This window comes from Sciurus vulgaris, assembly GCF_902686455.1.
Source record: "Sciurus vulgaris genome assembly, chromosome: 17".
Lineage (NCBI taxonomy): Eukaryota > Metazoa > Chordata > Mammalia > Rodentia > Sciuridae > Sciurus > Sciurus vulgaris.
Window position 1 is genome coordinate 27,670,883 of NC_136478.1, and position 20,160 is coordinate 27,691,042.

At 58.1% G+C, this 20,160-nt stretch overlaps 1 protein-coding gene across 1 annotated transcript; it reads right to left on the minus strand.

Moving 5' to 3' along the window:
- Positions 1-399: 399 nt before the first annotated feature.
- On the minus strand, positions 400-19,560 carry CETP (cholesteryl ester transfer protein). The gene is made up of 16 exons (XM_079117758.1): positions 18,901-19,560; positions 17,794-17,908; positions 15,467-15,601; positions 15,307-15,377; positions 15,002-15,089; positions 13,954-14,023; positions 13,663-13,723; positions 11,626-11,717; positions 10,398-10,577; positions 9,586-9,636; positions 6,367-6,534; positions 2,670-2,806; positions 2,128-2,161; positions 1,618-1,690; positions 638-723; positions 400-483 (listed from the first exon to the last, which is right to left on the minus strand). The coding sequence occupies exons 1-16, from the start codon at positions 19,016-19,018 to the stop codon at positions 409-411; spliced, it is 1,554 nt and encodes a 517-aa protein (XP_078973884.1). The 5' UTR covers positions 19,019-19,560; the 3' UTR covers positions 400-408.
- Between the last annotated feature and the right edge of the window lie 600 nt (positions 19,561-20,160).

Here is a 20,160-nt window from a genome sequence, read left to right on the forward strand (position 1 = left end):
GGGCAGCACTGTTGTGACAGGGACAGAGGGTCTGCTGAGAGTGGTGGATTCCAGGGTGGGTTTGGCAGATACGCAGGGACCGGGTCAGGGAGAAGCTTGAATCCAAAGTGGGAGGTTTGGATTTCTCCCTCCAGGCTGGGGACTGAGCAGGGTTTGGGAACAACAGCTGTGGAAGGCTGACGGAAGGGTGGACAGCCTGGGCTGGGCTTGTCAGATCCGTCTAGCAAAGGGTGAACGTCCCGTCCCCACCCTGCCCCAGGGTCCCCAATCCCCTGAAGGAGGACCTCATAGCTCCTGGACACAGTATTTTAATGACAGCAGGACTCCATCTCCCTCGCAGCCCCGGCTCTGATGGACAGGGACGCCAGGATTCCAGTGAGCTGGGCTCAAGGCTCTGGTTGGAGGCCGCTAGCTCAGACTCTGGAGGAAGTCCACCAGCAGGTGCTCTGGGAAGCCAAAGTCCATTTGCAGCAGCAGAAAGCCCTGGAGAGAGCGGCAGGTTGGGCTGGCTCCCAGGCCACCAGGAGGAGCTGGGGAGACCCCTCTGCCCATCTCCCCAACAGCCAACAGTCACCCCAAGGAAGCTGCCTGGGGCTGTGTCCCGGGAGCTGGGAGCTGACGGGGAGCGTGTACTCACATCGCGAGGGATGATCTCCGGGTTGATGATATCAAAGAGGTCCAGGCCTTTGCTGTTCATGAGCGCTGTAAGTGTCTCCTCCAGCCCTGGGGCAGGGGAGGGAGCCCCAGTCGGCCCTCCTTGGGGAGCAGGGCCAGCCCCAGGCTTGTGGCAGTGGGTGACCTTGGGACCAGTTCTCTGGATCTGCCCTGCTTAGCCGACCCCTGGGGAGCAGCTGCCACTCCCTAGGCCAGCCCTGGACGTCAGGCCTCCCCCACGGAGCTGCTAGGTGCTCTCTGCAACCACACAGAGCGGTCTCCCCAACAACCAGTTCAGTCCATCCCCCATTTTAGCTCCATGCTACAGATGGGGAAACTAAGGCTGAGGAAGACCGAGACAGTCAGCCGGCATGATTCCTGCTTCCATTCTTTTCCTCGTGGACAAGCAGATATTAACAATGAAGGCCAGCTTGCCTCGTACACCCATGGGGAGGGGGCACAGAGCTCTTGGCAGGCCTTGTCCAACATGCAAACCTTACTTCTGTGCTGGTGTCTCAGGTGCTGCTATTAGAGTCACTGCAGAGGGACAAACATCCTACCATGTCAGGGTCCAAAGGGAATCTGGGGACCATGAGGCTGATCTTCTCATTATATAGAAAGGTAAACTGAGGCTGGGCTATGACAAGGTCGCAGCCTCCCGGGAGCCAAGCACAGCCTTCTCTCTGCCACACTGGGTTGCTGTTAGGAGTGGTTTCGGCCACCATGTGGGTGGCAGAGGTAATACTCTCAAGGTGAGCCAGAATCAGGGGTCCATGTGTCTGGCCAAGTCAGTGGCCTGAGTTGCCACCAGCAGGGAGGGGAGCGCTGTGAGGGAAGGGATCCAGGACCTCTAAGTGTCCATGGCTGGAGAATGAGAGGCCCTTGGGGCTGCTGGGAGGGGGCGGAACCTCTGCACTCAGCCATCTGAGAGGTGTGGGGACAGGGTGAAGTGTCCACACTTACGAGTCATGACCTCAGGGATGCCCACCGTGGGGACCATCGACCGCAGGAAGCTCTGGACCGACTTGGAACTGCTCTGCCAATCAGAGGCCCACGGTGAGTGCTCCCTGGGAGCACAGCCGTGATCCACAAGCAGATGGCCACACAGTCTGGGGGAGCATTCATCCAGGTGCCCGTGAAAAACGACATCCCAGCCCTCGCCTCCCGCCTCTCAGAAACGCCCTTCCTGCGGGTCCTTCCTGGCCCAGGGAGGGCTGGGGCTGTGACCCCATTCCACGGAGAGGACAGTGAAGTCCAGGGAGAGGCCACATGCCAGCACTCTCCTGCCTCCTCAGCCCACACTACCACGATCCCATTCCTGCACTGTGAGAGCGCTCCCCACAGACACAGCAGAGAGGAGGGTCACCGCCACCAGGAGGGAGCATCTGGCCCATTTCTTTGGATTCGATGGCCTGGTTTCATTTAGGACCCTCTCTCTGAGCCCTACAGGGCTTGTCTCCCAAGCCCACCTACCTCAGTGGTGCTGGAAGCAGCCTTTGGTTGAGTCCTGAAATGAAAAAGAGGTGAGAGAGAATTGGACCCTGGTTGGGCTCCTCCCCAGAACACCCCCCAGAAAAGACACCCTCAGAATCTAAGTGCTTCTGTCTAACAGTTAAGGCCCTGGGTACGAGAGGCCTTTGGAGCACTCTCAAGATCTGCCCTTTCAGCTGGGCGTGGTGGCACAGGCCTAGAATCCCAGTGGCTCTGGAGGCTGAGGCAGGAGGATCTCAAGTTCAAAGCCAGTCTCAGCAACTTAGCAAGGCACTAAGCAACTGTCCCTAAATAAAATACAAAAAAGGGCTGGGGATGTGGCTCAGTGGTTAAGAGCCCCTGGTATCAAAAAAAAAAAAAGATTTGCCATTCCAGATGCCAGGCCCCAGCTCAGGTCCCCTCCCACCGCGAGGCCCTCCCTCGTTCCTGTGGTGTCTCTTCCTCCTAATCTAGACTCTAGGGAAGGTCTCTCCCTATGGTCAAGCCAGAAATCTGCACTTCCCCACCAGGTCCCAGTCCCACACCTGACGGCAGAGGGCGGGGAACAGGTTTGCTGAGTTGACTGGCCCCCCTCCCCTCTCTGCTGCTCATACTGGACATCCAGGAGGCGTAAGGACAGCTTCTTCTTGGCGTAGGAGGCCTGGACTGTAGTGACGATCTCCTGGGGAGAGAAACAGATCTGCAGTGTGCCAGGGGCCTCCCTGAAGCAGAGAGCGGCCCTCGGGCCCCAGGCCTCCACTGCGCTGGGGGCCAGTTAGAGGGGTGTGGAGAGCTGTGGGTCCAGGGAGTCTTGGGATCCAGCTGAGCTCCTGGTCTTCTGAAAAGAGAAGGAAGGTGGGTGCGACGTGGTGGCCAAGTGCTTGCCTAGCAGGCTCCCGGCCTCTGCTTCTTCCCCAGCACGTAAAACCAGGCCAACCTAGGAAGTCCCCCACCGGCCGCACTGGCTCGGGACCCAGAGCCTCGACAGCACTTCCTCTCCTGGCTTCTGGTTGTCCCACGTTCCCAGTCTCCTCTGGTTAGTCAGGAGCCACTGTGGACCAGGGCTTCCCCAGGGCTCACTCTTCCACCTCCAGAACGAGGCAGTGCCTGGGCGCGAGAGGCTTCCTCTGCCTGAGGCTGGATTTACCTGCATTTTCACACTCTGGGCTTCAAACCCACCAGGTTGCTGCTGCTCCACGTGTGGTCCTTTGACCAGCATTGTCAGCACCAGGAGGGAGGAATGTGCTGGAAGTGCAGATTCTCAGGCCCTGCCCCAGACCTATAAGCTGGAGACCCTGGGGGACCCGGGAATCTGTGCTTTCCTAACTTCCCGGGGGATGCCCACACCAAAGCAGGAGACCTGTGGCTCCAGGTGATTCTCAAGTAAACTGATTTTCAGTTGAATTTGCACTAGCACTTCCTCAACCATGGTCCGGGGCAAAAGTAGAGGTGATCGCCATTTGATCCAGCTATCCCACTCCTCAGTATATACCCAAAGGACTTAAAATCAGCGTACTACAGTGACGCAGCCAGATCAGTGTTCATAGCTGCTCGATTCACAATAGCTAGATTGTGAAACCAACCTAGATGCCCTTCAACAGATGAATGGATAAAGAAAATGTGGTGCATGTATACAACGGAATATTACTTAGCCATAAAGAAGATTGAAATGACGGCATTTGTGATAATGGATGGAACTGGAGACTATCATTGCTAAGCCAATCCCCCCAAACCAAAGACTGAACGTTTTCTCTGATATGCAGATGCTACTACACAATAAACGGGAGTAGGGTGCGGGGTGGATAGAAGTTCATTGAATTAGACAAAAGGAAAGGAAGGGGAGGGAGGGGGAGGGGTTAGGAAAGACAGTGGGATGAGTCGGACATAACTCTCCTACGCTTATGTATGAGTACACGGCCAGTGAGACTCCACATCATGCACAACCGCAAGAATGGGGTCCTAATTAGAGTAAGGTAGACTCCATGTAGGTATAATATGTCTAAATGCACTCTACTGTCCTGTGTGCCTAAAAAGAAAGAGCCACTAAAGTCGAGGTCATGCAGCCTCTTGTTTGGCTAGCTCGTTGACTGTCTCTGCCCGTCACATTGTAAGCTTCCTGAGAACCACAGGGCCTGGCCCAGAGGAAGAACTCAACAGACGTGGTTAAAAATCAAAGAATGGATGAGTGTTCCGGGGGTGCAGAAACTGTCAACTCCCTATAAATGCGATGTGTGACCTTGAACAAATGAGCTACTGGACCTGGCCCTCTGGAGACACCTCTGTTTGGTGGACGAGTGGCCCATCCTTGGGGGCCGCTCCCTGCAGGGCTTGGGTTCCGTTGGTCCACACCAGCCTCGTGCCCTCTCTCTGCCCCCACAGCCGTCATGACGTGGACTCCCCTCCTGGCCTGCCAGCCTCACGACGTCTCCTAGCATACCTCCCTGACCTGCGACTCCTTCACCCCTCAACAGCCACACCGGGATTCCCCTCCGCAGGCCCCCAGCAGGCCCCCTGCTCTCTCCTGGCCCCTGGACATCTAGCCAACACTGCCTTCTGGAAACACCCCCTGGTGGACACAGGCTCCTTCAGATGGCTGCCGTCCACCACCAGATTCACAAGTAAGAAGAGAAGTTTGGGGTGGGGGCAAAGATGGGAGAGGATTACTGGAAATGCTGGGCGGGGGTGAAACAGGATGCCCGGGGAGGAGGTGTTTGTTGTGATCTGCAAAGATTCTCTGCTGGATCAAAATCCAGTGAGGCTCCAGAACCTTCCCCTAGGACCGAAGTGTGTTGCCTGTAAACCCAGTTGTTGCAAGAACTCTGCTCAACCAGTCTAGCAAGAATCCCCACCCCCAATATCTGATCGGCCTCCTATTTGATCTGGTTTCTGATCTTCCACATCTCCCAGGTTATATCGGACCACCTTCAGCAAGAATCCTGTTTGTCCCTTTCCTATCCCTGACCCTCTCAGGACACTGCAAGACCCCCTGCGGTGGTCTTGTCCATATTGTCCCCATGGTGCTGACCAAAATCCACCTTAGCTTTCTCAAGTATTATCAAATACATTTTTCTCGAATACTCTCAACTTTTCAGATTCTTAAATAACAGACAAATAATTAGAGAAATTTTAAGAGATTTCCAAAAAGCTGAATACCGCCTGCTCTCTTGGATTGGATCTTGGCACCGAAAAAGGAGACCAGTGGAAAAACTGGCGGGCGCCCTTCTGGAGCTGGGCTCCTGGTTGTGTTCCAGTGTTCTGGCTGAGTCACAACACACGGGGCATCTGAGAGACGTCAACCGTAGGGAAGCCAGGTGGATGGCAGGTGTCCCCGCCATTACCCATACATTCTTTACAACTTTCATTCGAATCTGAAATTCTTCCAAAATAAGAAGTTGATATAAAGTAAAATGCCACCGTGAACTGTGCCCCGTTCTCTCCTGTCAGGGAGTGTGGTGTCTTCAGATTTCTCTATGTCCCACCATGTGCCCGTGTTACCTTTGTCTTTAGTCTCTAGTGCATTAAGGAATATGGAGCAGCCGGGCGTGGTGACGCACGCCTGCCACCCCAGCAACGGGGAGGCTGAGGCAGGTGACGACCTGTCTTAAATAAAAAATAAAAAGGAGCTGGGGCGTGGCTCGGGGTTGGAGAGCAACCCCAGCACCAGACAGGAAAACAAAGAAGAAAGAAGAATCGAAGCGTTAAGGGCATACGAAAGAGCATCAGGATCAGCCGAGCCGCGATTCCTTAGTTACCATCACACAATCAAGCAAGCTCCGAAACCTGAAAGTTGTTTTTTTTTAAGTTTGCCTGCAAAGCCTGGCCATCCCCACGGGGGGCCTTGTGTCGTGTTTCCCTTGCTCCCCTGAATGTCCATGTGTGGGTCGTGGGGTCCCCGCCCGCCCGTGTTCAGCGTACAGACACGCTGCGCTCCTTTTCTGCGACGCACAACATTTTGCATTTGGAAACCCACATGGCCTAGTGGATCTGGGAGGAGGGCTGAGAACCTAATGTGGCAAACGCCTGCGTCCCGCCCCTGGAGGAAGAGAACAGCACCCAGGCCGGTGACACCCTGCCTGTGTCATATGACCTTTTCTTTGCCGGGCGGTGTGTGCCGGCAGGTGCCCTACCACTGAGCCACACTCCGCCGGGTCTTGTTCGCGAGGGGGCGAGAAGACCGCAGAGCCCCTGTCCCCCTGCCCTGGATGGACAGGTCCCTGCTCCCTCCCCCTGCGCCCTCCTCACCTCTTCAAATGTGTGAGCCACAGCACTCTGGCCATCTGGGTGGGGGAAGAGGAATTTCACCACCACGGAAGAAGTGACCACGACGCCCTTGTTTTGACAAGCAATCTTGGGCCTCTTCAGGCAGTAGACGGTCACTTGGGTCTGGCTGATGGGGGTGTTGCTGAACAGCTACGGGGAGACAGGGGTCCATCAGAACAGCTGTCGCCGCTGCCCTCAGAGAGGAGAGGGATGAAGCTGACCGGGGGTCCCAGCACGGGGAGAAGAGGAAGCAGCCCCAGGCCGGTTCCAACTCCAGGAACCCTAGGCTGTAGCACTTCACACATTTGCCAGGGGGACTCGACAGCCAGACGCGCTCCCTTCCTGACCCTCGGTTTCTTTTCTGTGTGCTAGTGAGGCTGCTCCTTCCTGTCCACCTCTGGCGTGCGGGAAGGATGCCTTGGCTTGGCCTCCGTGCTCCCGGCTTCACCTGCACAGTGGGGAGAATGGCACCTGCCTCGCAGGGTGTGCGTGAGGATTATATGAGATCATCCAAGAAAGCGCTGCATACTGACCTCCCTTCTGAAATGTCCCCGGATCCCACTAGGTTTCAACCTTGGGCCAGAAGTACAAGCACAGCAGAGAACCAAATAGACCTGCAAAGCTCAACGCTGATCAGCTAAATGTACATTTTCAACTGGTAGGCAGTTTAAAGGAGAGGTAGACCAGGCTGTGGCCCAAAGGCCCTCAAGAGGGGATCCGATTGGTATTCAAGAAGTGGGGAGAGGACTTCTCTGAGGACAAGGAGGAGTCAGATGGGACAGGGGGAGGGAAACCTTATAGGCAGAGGGATCAGTACACGCAAAGGCCCTGGGGCCGGTCAAAACAAGGAATGGAGAGGTGGCGAGTGAGGCTGGGAGTGTGGCCTGCAGTCAGCTGCATCTGCCCACAGGATCAGCAGCCTGTGGGACTGGGCTCAAGGGGGCCTCAACCAGGACATCACTGAACCAGTGATACTTTACAACAAAGGACTTTATTTAATACATAGCTGAGCTTGAAAGAAAGGGGCCATCCCTGGTCCTGGAGAGGAAGGAATATGATAAGGTGAAACCATAAGCAACGTGGCCCCGAGAGACAGGGAGGAGGATGTGGCTTCAGACCACACCGTCCAGGGGTTTTATGTCCTCAGAGAGAGATGTAGAAGTGGAACTAAACCATTTCCTCTCAGTGAAAAGGACACTAAAAATCCTCCCTTGTCAAAGAATGTCCCGGGAGTGCTGGGGTCAGGGAACAGGGGGTTGATCAAAACCCAAGCCGCACTCAGGCAGGACTGAAGGATGATCTGTACCATCAGCGTGGAGCAGGGCTTCCCGGGTGGAGCTATCAGGTAACACATCCACGACTAACACATGATGTCGTCTTTGGGGTCCCTGGCAGAAGTAAATACCAGACTGTCCTCTTACATCTAACTCAAAGAGGTGAGGACCCCAGGGCAGAGCTGCCCACAGAAAAACCAGATTCCACCAAAGATGAGCTTGTGGATGGACAGGAAGGACAAACCACACAAGGAAACCCACCGTGAGGGGTCGCGAGCAAACCCAACCAGCAGGGTGAGGACCCCAAGAACTGGACCTCCTGGCAGAAAGTACAAAGTGAACATTTTAAAAAGTGATTAAAGGAATAGAGCCGCAATGAAATGGTGGTGCTCTGGGGTGGGAGAGAAGAGAGATTTTTAAAATGACTAAAATGTTATTATAAATAAGTTATCGATGTCAAAATGGGAAACTCAGTGGATGCATGAATGGATACGACCTAGCTGTAAGAAGAATTAGTGAATCGGAAGAGCTATTTGAAGAAACTATCCAGAATTTAGCAATGGAGATATCAAAAGATGAAAAAATATGACAAAGTAACCAACAGACACAGAAGATGGAGAGAGGGTCCAACATACATCTAACTCAAAGAGGCAAGAATAAAGAAAACAGAGGAGGGGCAAGAGTTGAAGGGAGGGAGACGTTCTAGAGCTGAACAACGACGCTGTGCTTAAGACCACTAGATGGAGAGCAGACAGGGGCCAGGCAGCATGGACTCCTCGAGGCCAGGACAGGGCATCTTGCCCTATCCCAAGACTCCGATCCTTTCTCTTTGATGCATTTTAAGCTGGCAGGTGAGTGAACAGTTTTACTTCTAGAAAAGGTTGTTCTGCGTGCCGTGGAGAACAGACTGGCAGGGTATCGGGATGCAGGACCTCCTGCAATTGGAACCCCACAGGACTTAATGGCGGCCAGGCCTGGGGTGGAGGTGGAGCAGAGAAGTGGACAGAGTCTATGACAGTGAGGACATGCGTCAGGCGGGACTCGTAAGGGGGATGGGAGCGAAGGGAGGGTGAGGGAACGCAGAAGGTTCGTGCTTGGAAGGAGGGAGAGGCGTCTGCAGGGCTGGGAACACTGGGAAGGCGGACAGCCATTCCCAGCGGGACAGCCAGTCCAGCGGGAGGACCACAGGAAGGAGCGGGGGAGTGAGCAGGAAGCTGGGAGCAGGAACTGAGGGACCAGTTTCACTGGTGCCACTGTCCAGCCGTGGGGCAAGTAGCGTAGTAGGAGTTACCGGGTAGTTACTGAGTCTGTGAGGAGGCGGCGGGAAGGCTGGGGCAGCTGGAGATTCAGCTGGAGGACCGTGGGGGAGGATGGAAGTCACTGCAGGGGGCGGGCGAGGGAGACCAGAGGCTGCAGGAGTTTTCCCAGGGCTGGCGAGGGTCCCTTCAGGGCTGGGGACTGTGAATTCATGGTGGAACCCCCCACCGAGGAGAGGGGTTAGGATGCATGGCCAGTCAGCAGAGCGGGCAGAGGCCGTGGCCCCCAAGGAAGGGAGGGGGAGTAGTCAGAGGCCTCGCCCTCTCGCCAGGGCCTGCTGAGCCTGGGGTGACCCTGGGCGCCAGCCTCCTGCAAGAACCTGGGCTGGGTAACAGGGCAGGGGCGTGGAGCAAGGTCCCAGGGCCAGGGCAGCTGGCTCTAACCCAGCCCTGCCACTCACGGGGTTTCCCCGTGTGCAGACGGGGACCGCGACGGTGCCTCGCACTCAGGCTGCCGAGAGCACGGGAGGAGGGGTCCAGTGCGGTCCCAGGGCCCTGGACACGCTCAGGCCTGGCTGTCCTGATGGCCACTGCTGCTGCAGTGACTGAATGGGGACTCCTGAAGCAAAAGTAGGACTGGGGTGCAGGAGAAAAGGCAGCGGGGCAGTTACCTCCAGAAACATTTCCTGGTCGGTGTTGAAGCCATGGGTCTCCAGCACTGCCTAAGAGAGGGAAGGGGCAGAGACGGGCGAGAGGGTCAGGCCTCTGAAGGAAACTGCAGGAATGGGGTGGGGTGTCAGGCGCTGGACACACCCCCAAACCAATGCCCAACCCCCCAGACATGATCTGACACACTCTGGGCAGGGCGTGGTACAGAGGACCCTTGACCTGACTAGAGGCCACACCCAGTCTATGTCACCTTGGGGAAGTCTCTTCCCTTCTAGGGCTTCAGTTTTCCCCTGAATTCAATGACAGTCACAGGCTGGAAACCATATAAGCATTTCTAGTATCAAAGAGTACAGACTTTGGAGTCATCTCTTCCACGCTGTGTGATCTTGGACAAGTTACCTGCCCTCTCTGAGCCTCGGTGTGTTTTTGTTATTGCAAAGTGGAGGTATTGAGAGTACCTACCCCACAGAGTGAGTGCAAGAAAAATGCACTCATCACTGATAGTAACGGCACCTCACGTTTGTTGCACAGTTCCTACGTGACAAGCTATATCAATGCCTGCATCTGCCTTTTTATCTATTGATCCTCCAACTAATCGATCCATTCGCCCAACACAGAGTAGGCCCTAATCAGTGCTGGACCTGAGCGTGATGGCTGCAGCTTAGATGGTTCCTAGCTCCTCGGGCATCACCCAGAACCTCCTCTGTGCTCCTCATGCGTGTGCACGCACAACACCACACACACACACACACACACACACACACATACACACACACATGGGGGTGGGTGTTCCAGCAGCCCACCAGCCCCTCACCTTGAACTCGTCCCCCGTCAGGCGGAGCATGAGGCGGCCATCCTGGAAGGCGGCCTTGGCCAGGGAGTCAAGGACTTGCTCAGAGAACCAGAAGTAGAGCATGCGGGAGGCCCCCAGCAGGCGGGGCGCGAAGGCGGGGAGCGGTCGGTCCTCGGAGACATTCTTGTAGACCAAATGACCCTGGAGGAAGCAGGGATGCTGGCTGCCCCTCTGATGTCTCCGCTGGAGGCAGCTCCAGGGGACTGAGAGGAGCCACAGGGAACATCCAGCCCAGAGGACCGCGGGGAACTGAGGAAGAGCTGCCCGGGATTCTTCCAGCTCGGCCTTCATCCATCTCGAGGGCCTACTGCGTTCCCAGCAGCACAGGGTGAGGTGGTCCGACAGACGTGGTCACCACCCTCAAAGCCGAGGTTCAGGAAGGACCACGGGCAGAGTGGTGGCCCTGGGCCTCTTCGCTCCCACCCGGCCAGCCTGCGCACCAGCCCTGCACCTTCTGGGACCAGCTGCAGACTGTCAGCCCGCCGGCCCGGCTCCTCGGACTCAGCCAGCCCGCCAGTGGCCAACGGGCCTCGTGGGCAGCCACGAACTCCCTGCAGTGTTCTTTTCTGGGGTCAGGCGCCCTCAGAGACACGGCTGTTTGTTCCCTAGGATCCACTCCGCTGCAGAGTCCGCGACACCGGGTCTCTAGCCAGGCTCACAGCTGCCTGGAGTACGCTTTCCGTTTCCCTTGCAGCTAGGTGTGACCGAGGTCAGATCACTGGATGTGAGCAGAGTAGTGTGGTGGCCAGGCCAGCAAGACCACGGAGCCTGCATGCCCAGCACCACAGAGGTGCAAACCCTCCTGGACCTGAGCAGGAAGTGAATGTCTGAGGGTTCACTGCCGTTGCTCTGGGCAGCTCTGCTACAGCAGCAGAGCCCAGTCCCGAGGAGCAGGGGCAGAGCTTCCCTAGATGCCCCAGGGAGCCCGCTCTCCACATCCAGTGGAGATGGGAAGCCAAACAAGCTTTCCAGAAGGAGCTGGTGCTTTGCAAGGACCCTGGAGCCAGGAGCCTGGTGCCAGCACAGGGGCTCAGACAGGGAAGCTACTCGCCTCTTTGCCACACCAGGGAACACCTGCAGAACACCTGTGCCTTCCGTGGGCTGGGGGCAGGCCACAGGACACAGGTGAGGACAGAGCGTGAGGAGCACCCAGGGAGGGGAGTCCCGTCCCCGCCTCACGCACACCCACCTTGTGGTGGGACTCCAGGTGGGTGGCTGTGACGTCAGGCGGGCCTGTCAGGGAGATGTCCACCCCGATGTCTCCATCTGAGAGGATGCTGGCTGTGGGAGAGGAGGGGCAGGGGGAGCGGCAGGACGGGGAGCTGGCCTGGTGCCCTGTCCCCCTCGCGCACAGGCCCCGCCTCCTGACCCTGCGCTCCTGGGTAAAGTGGGTCCTGGGGCATCGGGTGCACTTTTTCAGTCTCTTTTCTCAGCTCCTGTCTGGCTGGCTGGCGCCACACGCAGGAGTCCTGCAGCACTGGCTCAGCTCAGGGGTCCAGGCTGGAGCCCCAGCCCTGCCCTCAGCTGCTGGGTGGCAAGGGCAGGGGGCTGACCGAGCTGATCCTCGTCCTCCCCTCCAATGGCACCATCTGCCCCAGGGCTGTGTCCTTATGGTGACAGGGGTCAGCAGACTTTTCTATAAACCACCAGATGGTAGCGCACGAGGCTCTGCAGCAGCTAGGTCCCGGCTGTGGTACGTTCTGCTGCAGCAGCGTACAGGTGCATGGGCGTGGCTGTGTGCCAATAAAACTTTATTTACAAAAGCAGACGGCAGCAGTGATTTGTCCTTGGGCTGTATGTAGTTCAAAGCCCTGGAACAGACCCGGAGGGATGGAGGGCCGCGTGGGTGACGCTGTGCTCCCGCCCCTGATGAAAGTCCCTGGGCAGCCTGGGCAGTCGGAGGCCCTGTCCCTCTCCCTAGCTCCCCACACTCCAGGGTCCCCAGGCCAGGAGGGGGATGCGGTTCTAGTCACCTCTCAATCTGCTCCCGGTGGTCCCAGGAACCTGGATGCCCACGCTTACCTGGCACTGCCTGAGGTCTCCCCTCCCACCACCCTGCAGCGACCCAGAGGGTCTCCCGATCTCGGGGGGGGGGGTTTCACTGTGACTCAGTTTCCCCATTGGCTGAGCACCTGCTCTGTGCCAGGGACTCAGGACCAGGCATGTGCCCTTGGCCTGGCAGGGGAGGTCCCAGTGTGACTCAGTGGCTGGAGCGGGGCTTGGGAAATCACTGCAGGGCCCCGTTCGGATGCCTCTCCCCTACTTCCCAGATTGGGGGTCCTCTTAGGCCCACAGATCAGTAAGATGGGGGTCAAGGGGTCACCGGGAAAAGTCCATAGCAAAAGCAAGTCAAGCTCCTAGGACAGCGAGTTCAACCAGCCACCGTGCCATTAGTGTCACTGGACAGGACAGTTTCTCCTGCTCTTAAGCACCTTCTCGTCCTGTCTTTGGTTCCTTCCAGTGTCCCAGGAATGTTCCCATCGGACAGAGGAAAAAACTGAGTCCTGAGTCCGTCCTTCCCTTTCTTGGTTCTGGGGATTGAACGCAGGGGCACTCAACCACTGAGCTACATTCTCAGCCTTTTTAATTTACTTTTTGTTTTGAGACAGGTTCTCACGAAGTTGGCCTTGAAATTGCGATCCTCCTGCCTCAGCCTCCCTGTGGCTGGGATTACAGGCGTGGGCCACAGTGCTCAGCCAGTCTTTTCTTCTACACTGCACAGCCTTAGGGGAAGCTGCCCCTTAACCAGAGCCCCATCAGAACCGGAGGGAAGAGACACCCAGAGTGGTGGAGTGCTCCGTCGCCATACTGCCTTCTTCCTTGTCTTCTATCCATGTTGCCTGAAATGCACTTGACACTAAGCTTGGTGATAAAGGTTTTGGGTGCTGATAATTAGGAACAGCAATGGCCCAGGTACTGTCTTATACTTCATCCTTACATTTTTTTCACTCGACTCTCACAGCTACTCTGGTGAGGCAGGTGCTATTACTCCTTTTACTAATGAGGAAACTGAGGTTCAGAGAGGTTAAGTCACTGGCTCAAGGTCACACAGCTCATGAGGCTGTAGCTTCAAGGGGAAGCAACCTGCCATAACTAATCACCAAGTGTCACAACCAGATAGGGACCAAGAGGCCCAGAGCGGAGGGGAACAGTCCCAAGATCACAGTGCCTGTGGGTCGTTTTCTGTTCCCATCACTGCCTTCTGAGGCCTGCAGGCAGAACTCACCCGCCCTTGTCTGGACAAAGTCGGCCATGATATTGGAGATGACGTCGATCTCTTTGCAGATCTGGGGTGGATAGGGCAAGCAGCTTACCAGGCAGGAAAGAAGACCAGAGAGGAGGCAGGGTGGTGCCTCCCTCCAGCTGTGTGGGGTGGCAGTGCTGGGAATGGGCACAGGGGACTAGCTACATTGGGGAGGGAGGAGGGGGCACCTTCTCAGGGAAGGGCAGGGAGAGGAGGTGGGTCTGGCTCCCAGCCCTGACTCCAGACCCAGGTACCACGGCTGGCCTCACTCACCTGCCCCTTCAGGACCAGCTTCAGGGTCAAGGAGATGACGCTTGTGAACAGCTGCTGGATCCACCCGGGCCTGAGGTAGCAAGAGCTAGTGAGCCTCCAGCCAGTCCCGAGCATCCGCCGAGCACTTCCTGTGTGCACACCTTTGGGGCTCTGCTGGCCTCGGAATCCTCAGGTCGCTTAGGAGGTGGGAATTATCATCCCCAATCCACACTGAGAACACTGAGCCCCAGACAGAGCCTCGGACATGAGCATCAAACACATGGTCACCTCGGAATCCCTCAGGAGGCCCATGTCATGGGCCGGGTCCAGATTCATGCATGTGTCTGCTCCCCAGCCACCATCCTCCTCCCGCCTTCCAAGTTTGCCACTGGTGTGAGACTGGGCCCTCTCTGACCCTCAGTCCTCCTCTGTGCAACGAGACTATTCACAGCTCCTTGACAGAGGAGATTGGTCAGGGCAAAGAACCACACCCCGGAAACAGGAGCTCAGGCCCTGGATCAGAGGATGCTGGTTTCAAAATGTGCTCCCACCCGCCTGTGGCAAGTTGTGCGTCTGCAGCGAGTTACTAAGCTCTACTCAGCTCGGCTGCAGGTTCATCTTGATTCAATAGGATGCCTGGGATGCAGGAGGTGAGGAGTGGATGCAGAGCGTTCCTTTCCTTCCTAACGCAGGCCTCGGTTTACCCACATGTGAAAATGGGGATGATAACAGAATCTATCTCCTAGCCCCGGATTGTGTGAGAACCAAGTCACTCATCTACGCCAAGCTTTTAGAATCACCCTTGGCCCATTGTATGTTTTCAATAGCTGCTACTTTTCCATTCTTTGAGGTTGTTCTGATGGGGAGGGAGCGAACCCCACCGAACGTACTGGGGGACCCTGGAGCGGGTGTGCGAGCAGCAACAGGATGGGATGCAGGCAAAGATGGGAGCGCAGGGGCGGGGCGGGGGAGCAGAGGCGGGGCTAGAGGCGGGGCTGGGGCGCAGGGGCGGGGCGAGAGGCGGGGCTGGGGCGCAGGGGCAGGGAGGGGGAACGGGGCGTGGACTTACTCGCGCTCCCCTTGGAGGTGCAGGAGCAGCTTATGGAAAGACAGGTGGCAGCTGGCGGCATTGGTCCGCACTCTGCCAGAGTCAGAGGCTGCAGAGAGACCCCAGGTCCTATCAGGGCAGCCTGGGCTGCTGAGCAGCACCCACGGATGGCCTGCCCAGCCGGGAGCTCCCCCACCCTGCAAACTTCCCAGGTCGGGCCTCCTTGACCACCTCAGAACTTCCTGCCTGCCCTACCTTCCTGCTCTGCTGAGGCCAACCCCTGGAACTTGGCCTCCCTGCCTCCCCAGAGGGAGCTGGACACCTACTCAGCTGGGTGCTGATCCGGAGGTCGGTGGCGGAGTCGATCTTGAAGTCAACAGCGTGATCAATGTTCAACCTGCAAAAAGCCAAGGACCCGGGACCTTCATCCTGCCCTATGGCGCAGAGGGGCTGGAGAGGGGCACGTCAGCTGACAGGAGTGCTTACCCCCAGGCGCTCGTGTACCCGTAGTTCAGGGTCCCCTGGAAGATCACGGACGCGTTCTGGATGGAGATGTCGATGGACTGGGCTTCCACCAACTCCACCTGGCTGCTGGCGATGGACAGGTGACTGACCTGGATGCTGGGAGAACCCGGGGGAGGAAGAAAGGGCATCGCGAGGTCAGGGAGGGGCAAAGGGGACACTGTAGCACGATAAAGTGAAAATCCTCAAGGCAGGTGGGGCGGGACCCCCGGCCACCTGGGTGGCTGCTCTGTCATCGCAGGGTGCTGGGACACAGAAGAGAGGCGGGAGGAGAGATGGGACATGCAACCAGGGAGAATGGCCAGATATACCACCTTGCCGGCGTTGGAGAAGGAGGGCCCAGACCAAGGCTGGGGGCAGCCTCAAAAAGGCAAGGAAAGAGTCGCCAAGAGGGAGCCCAGCCCTGTGGACACCTGGATTTTAGCCCCTTGTTGGATTTTAACCGTTCCACTTGAGGATGATAAGTGGGCGCTGTTCAGACCCCCTGCATGCTGGGGATTTGTTAGCTGCAAATAGGAAATGGGTAGAGTGGGCTTCAGGATCCCTCAGGGGCAGGGGTGAGAGTGGAGGCCCCGCTGGGAATGGGCCTCGGCAGGCCTGGAAAAGCGGAGCCCAGCCTTGGGGGTCTCGGTGGGCAGGATGTGGTCAGAGGTGGGGGCTCAGTGGGGACCCTTAGGGAGGGAGCAGGGAAGGAATGAGGAGCCAGGGGGACACCTTGGGGCCTGCGTGCGATGTCCACCCTGCTCTGCTGTGCGATGTGGACAGGCTGAGAGCAGCATCATGCCTGGAGCAGGTCCTGAGGGGCCACTTCCCTGCTCTGTCCCCATCACAGCCCCTGATGTGATCACCGTGCTATCTCCACTGAGCAGAGATGGAAGTGTGGCTTCATGAGGCCTCTGGAATTTGGTCCTGGGTCTGTCCACCCAAATCCTGTGTTATGACCACAGTGATACACTGTGACCAGCAACCAGAGGCCAGGCATCCTGTCCTCTGCTCAGTTCTGCTCCTTTCCATTCTATTCCTCTGAGACAGGATGGCATACAGGATTCCCACTGTGCAGGGTGCCATGGCACACGTCTGTAGTCCCAGCAGCTCGGGAAGCTGAGGCAGGAGGATCAGAGATCAAAGCCAGCCTCAGCAAAAGTGAGGTGCTAAGCAACTCAGTGAAACCCTGACTCTAAATAACATACAAAATAGGGCTGGGGATGTGGCTCAGTGGTCCAGGGCTCCTGAGTTCAATCCCCAGTACAAAAAAAAAATTTAAAAAATAAAAATAAAAAATAAAAGAGAGAGAAAGAGAGAAAGAGAAAAGCGTTCTCAGGGTACCCGTTCTCCAGCTCCAACCAATATCCACATCAAGCTCAGCCATCACAGGTTGGCTCTTCCCCACCAGGCCTGCTGCCAGCAGTCCACGTGGGTCTATTCTAGGGCAGTCTGGTCTTAGGACAGTCCCTCTTTGAACAGCTCCCGGGCATTTGGCTGTCTATCTCTGAGCTCGGCGGAAGGGTCCAGGGCGGTATTCTCCTCGTGTTACAGAAGGGGACGCACCGAGAGCCCTGCGGACACCTTCACCTCCTCCCGCCCTGGCCCGGCTGCAGAAGCCTTTCTAACAGGAGGCGAAGCCAGACCGGCTGTAGCTTAGTAGCGGAGCGCTTGCCGGCGCCCGAGACCTGGGCTCCACCTGAGCGCCGCCCAGAACAGAACCAGCCGCGTCGCCAGCGCCCCCTGGTGGTCCTAGGCGCGCACGGCTCCCGGACCAAGGCACAGGCCTGAAGCAGGTCCACCAGGTCCAGCGTGTTCTGCCCGGCTGGGGAGGAGGCCCCTGATCAGTGTCTGCCCCATCGTGGGACTTCAGACACACGGAAAGACGGACCGGCTCTGAAGTGCCAGGAAGCGGGCCGTGTTCCTGAGCTTCGTGTTCAGGTCGCGGCCTCGCTGTGTGACCTCCAAGCAGCCTGACCCTCGGAGCCCCTTGCCCGCTTGTTGAGCAGGGCCATCGGGGGCGAGAGAGGCGGAGCAGGTTTTGCACGTAAGGGCAGCTGGTCCATCGCCTGCCCTTGACTGTTCCCACCACGCCATGTCAAGTCAGGAGACAATCTCCCAAGGAGTCTCTGTCCCCTGCCTCAAGTAAGGTGCCCCAGGGAAGACACCATCTTCCCAGGGCAGCGGGAAAGGGCCTCCCAAGGCCTGGACCTGTTAGAGGGGCCGGAGCCCTCCAGTCAGCCCCCACGGGGCCCTGGGCCGGGCGGGGTCCGCGGGGAGCTCCTGCTGCCCGCTGCTGGGCCACTCACCTGTGCAGACCGTACTTGATGCGGCCGAGGAGCATCAAGGCCTTCTCGCCCGTGATGTCCGGGTAGCTGGCCTGCTGGAAGGCCGTCTGGATCACCTTGGCCGTCTCCTGGTTCACTAGAGGGGAAGTGGAGACCCAGGCTGGCCGCCCGCTCAGCCCCAGCCCAGCCTTGGCCATGGCTCGGCCTCTCTGGGATGACCCCACCTGCCAACAGGGCTCAGAAGGGTAGAAGTCGGGTGGCAACGCCCAGGGGACACAGAGAGCCCTGACCCCTGAGCCCACCCAGAGATCTTGCTCACAACCTAGCCTCTGGATGCTACGCACAGGCACCCCACGATCCTAGTCAAAATGACAGCCCCAGCCCCAGCTTCATACTGACCCCAGCCACACTCAGACTGTGCTGGGAGACCCCTCCCCAAAACAATTGAGTCTAGGATCCTGGGTCTCACAGGAGAGAGTCTGTTAGAGGTCGTATCACTGAAATTCCCTGTGCTTTTATTGTATTGAGCAAGAGGCTGAGGCTCAGAGAGGGCAATGAAGTCAACCAAGGCCACACAGCATTAGGTGACAGATCCTCACTTGCTTGGACTCATACTGATACCTGACTCTGGCCATAGAATGACTTTCAATACCAATGACACACTAACCCAAACCTTGCCCCCACATCTGTCCTTCCAAAGAGGCTTTCCTCTGAACTCCAGAGAACTGTGGGTCCCAGCCCCAGAAACGAATCCCGCGCCTGGCTGTTGGCTCTTCCCCAGCCATGTCCCTGCTGGCTAATGGCCCACGTGGACCTGTCCTAGGGCAGTCTGGCCTCTGAGTCATTCCTGGTTTATTGGACTAGGACCTCCTTCAACACTTCTGCGTCTCCGACCCCTTGTGACAAAGGTCCAGGAGGGTCTTCTCACTTTGCAGAAGGGGAGGCTGCTCCTCCTCATCAGGGAGCTGGAAGGGGCAGTCAGCAGGGACAGGAGAGCCCCGCTCAGCCCCCTGGCCGCTGGGCTCCTCGCTCTGGCAGGCGGCCCTGCTCCCGACCACGGTGGGTGTCCTTGCAAAGGCCCCGGGCTGCACAGAGGAGGCCGGGGCGGGAGGCGGGTGCCGTACTTACACACCAGGAGGGCGGGCTTGGTGATGCGGCAGGCAATGCCCGCCGGGCACGAGCTGCCTCTGGAGCAGGCATGGGCACTGCCCAGCAGGGCCAGGGTCAGCAGGACAGCGGCCAACATGGCTCTGGGCAGCTGGGCAAGTGGCGCTGGCGGGGCCGCCAGCTCCTCTGTGCGCCTGCCCAGCCCCCACGGGACGTGAGGCACTTCCGGGCAGCAGGGTCTTTCTGGCCCCCGGGATCAACCTTTTCCTGTCCAGCCCCTCAGCCTCCCCGGGTCCAGCTGGACGTTGGGCGGGAGTGGCCCTCCTCTGGCGAGTCCCCTGGCCGCCCGCACTGGGTCTGTGGCCCTCCTGCCACCAGGATCCTGTCATCATGCCGTCCGACGGCCGTGACGGCTTCCTGGAAGTCTTTCTTTGGACTTCAGTGTCTCTAAGAGCAAATGTCACCTCCCATGTGTCACCAACAGAAAGAGGCCAGAGTACAATGGCCATCAAACAAGACGCTCAGTTCTTGCTGGACACCTGTGCCCCGGGGTGACCCAAGCCGGGGGCCCCCTCTCCTGTCGACCAGGACTCGGCTGGAAAGGAGGGAGCGAGGCGGGAGGCAGAGAAGGCGGCACTAACCTCTCTCGATGTGATTCAAAGACTGAACTAGAACACCAGCCTCCATCTGCAGCCCCGGGGCCCCTGTCTCACTCTTCAGAATGTTCTGGCTGAGCACTGCATGTAGCCCCCCTCTACTATCTTAAGCAAGAGTCCAAGGCACAGAGAAGGCAGGAGAGCCGCTGTGGTCACACAGCAAGGGGTGGGAGAGCGTCTCTGGCCTGGGCGCTCTCTTCAGCCCCAACCGGGACTTCCAGGCCTCTGCCCCTCCTTGGGGGTTCTCGGATCCTGTCTGAGGGGCTCCCCGGGAGCGCGCCCCTGGGTGCCCAGGCTGTGTGTGTGATCGCGGTCGCCTGGAATCAGAATTTCCTGGTGTCTGGACCCTCGGCTTACCTGGGCTCCCCTGTCCCGGGCTTCAGAGGACGGAGAGGAGGAGGAGGAGGAGCGGCGCTGGGAAGCACCTGCCGTCGGTCTCGCTGCTTGCTGAGCAGCACAGCAGCCCCTGGACCCCTGCGAGGGGGTCAGGAGTCCCAGTGACAGGTGACACACAGGTGGGGGGCCCCGGGGTGCCATCCTGAGGCCTGGGCACCTGCCCCCCGGACACAGGAGCCTGGGGACAGGTTGGAGCAGACCTGCCCCTGCGCCTGGCCCCACCTGTGCG

Excerpts from the sequence above, each read along its gene's own strand:
- CETP (XM_079117758.1), bottom strand. The coding sequence starts at position 19,018 with ATGTTGGCCGCTGTCCTGCTGACCCTGGCCCTGCTGGGCAGTGCCCAT. Across the intron at positions 9,637-10,397 it reads TGACGGGGGACGAGTTCAAG|GCAGTGCTGGAGACCCATGG; the intron begins GTGAGGGGCTGG and ends TCCCTCTCTTAG. Across the intron at positions 2,162-2,669 it reads TCCCCGCCCTCTGCCGTCAG|GACTCAACCAAAGGCTGCTT; the intron begins GTGTGGGACTGG and ends TTTTCATTTCAG.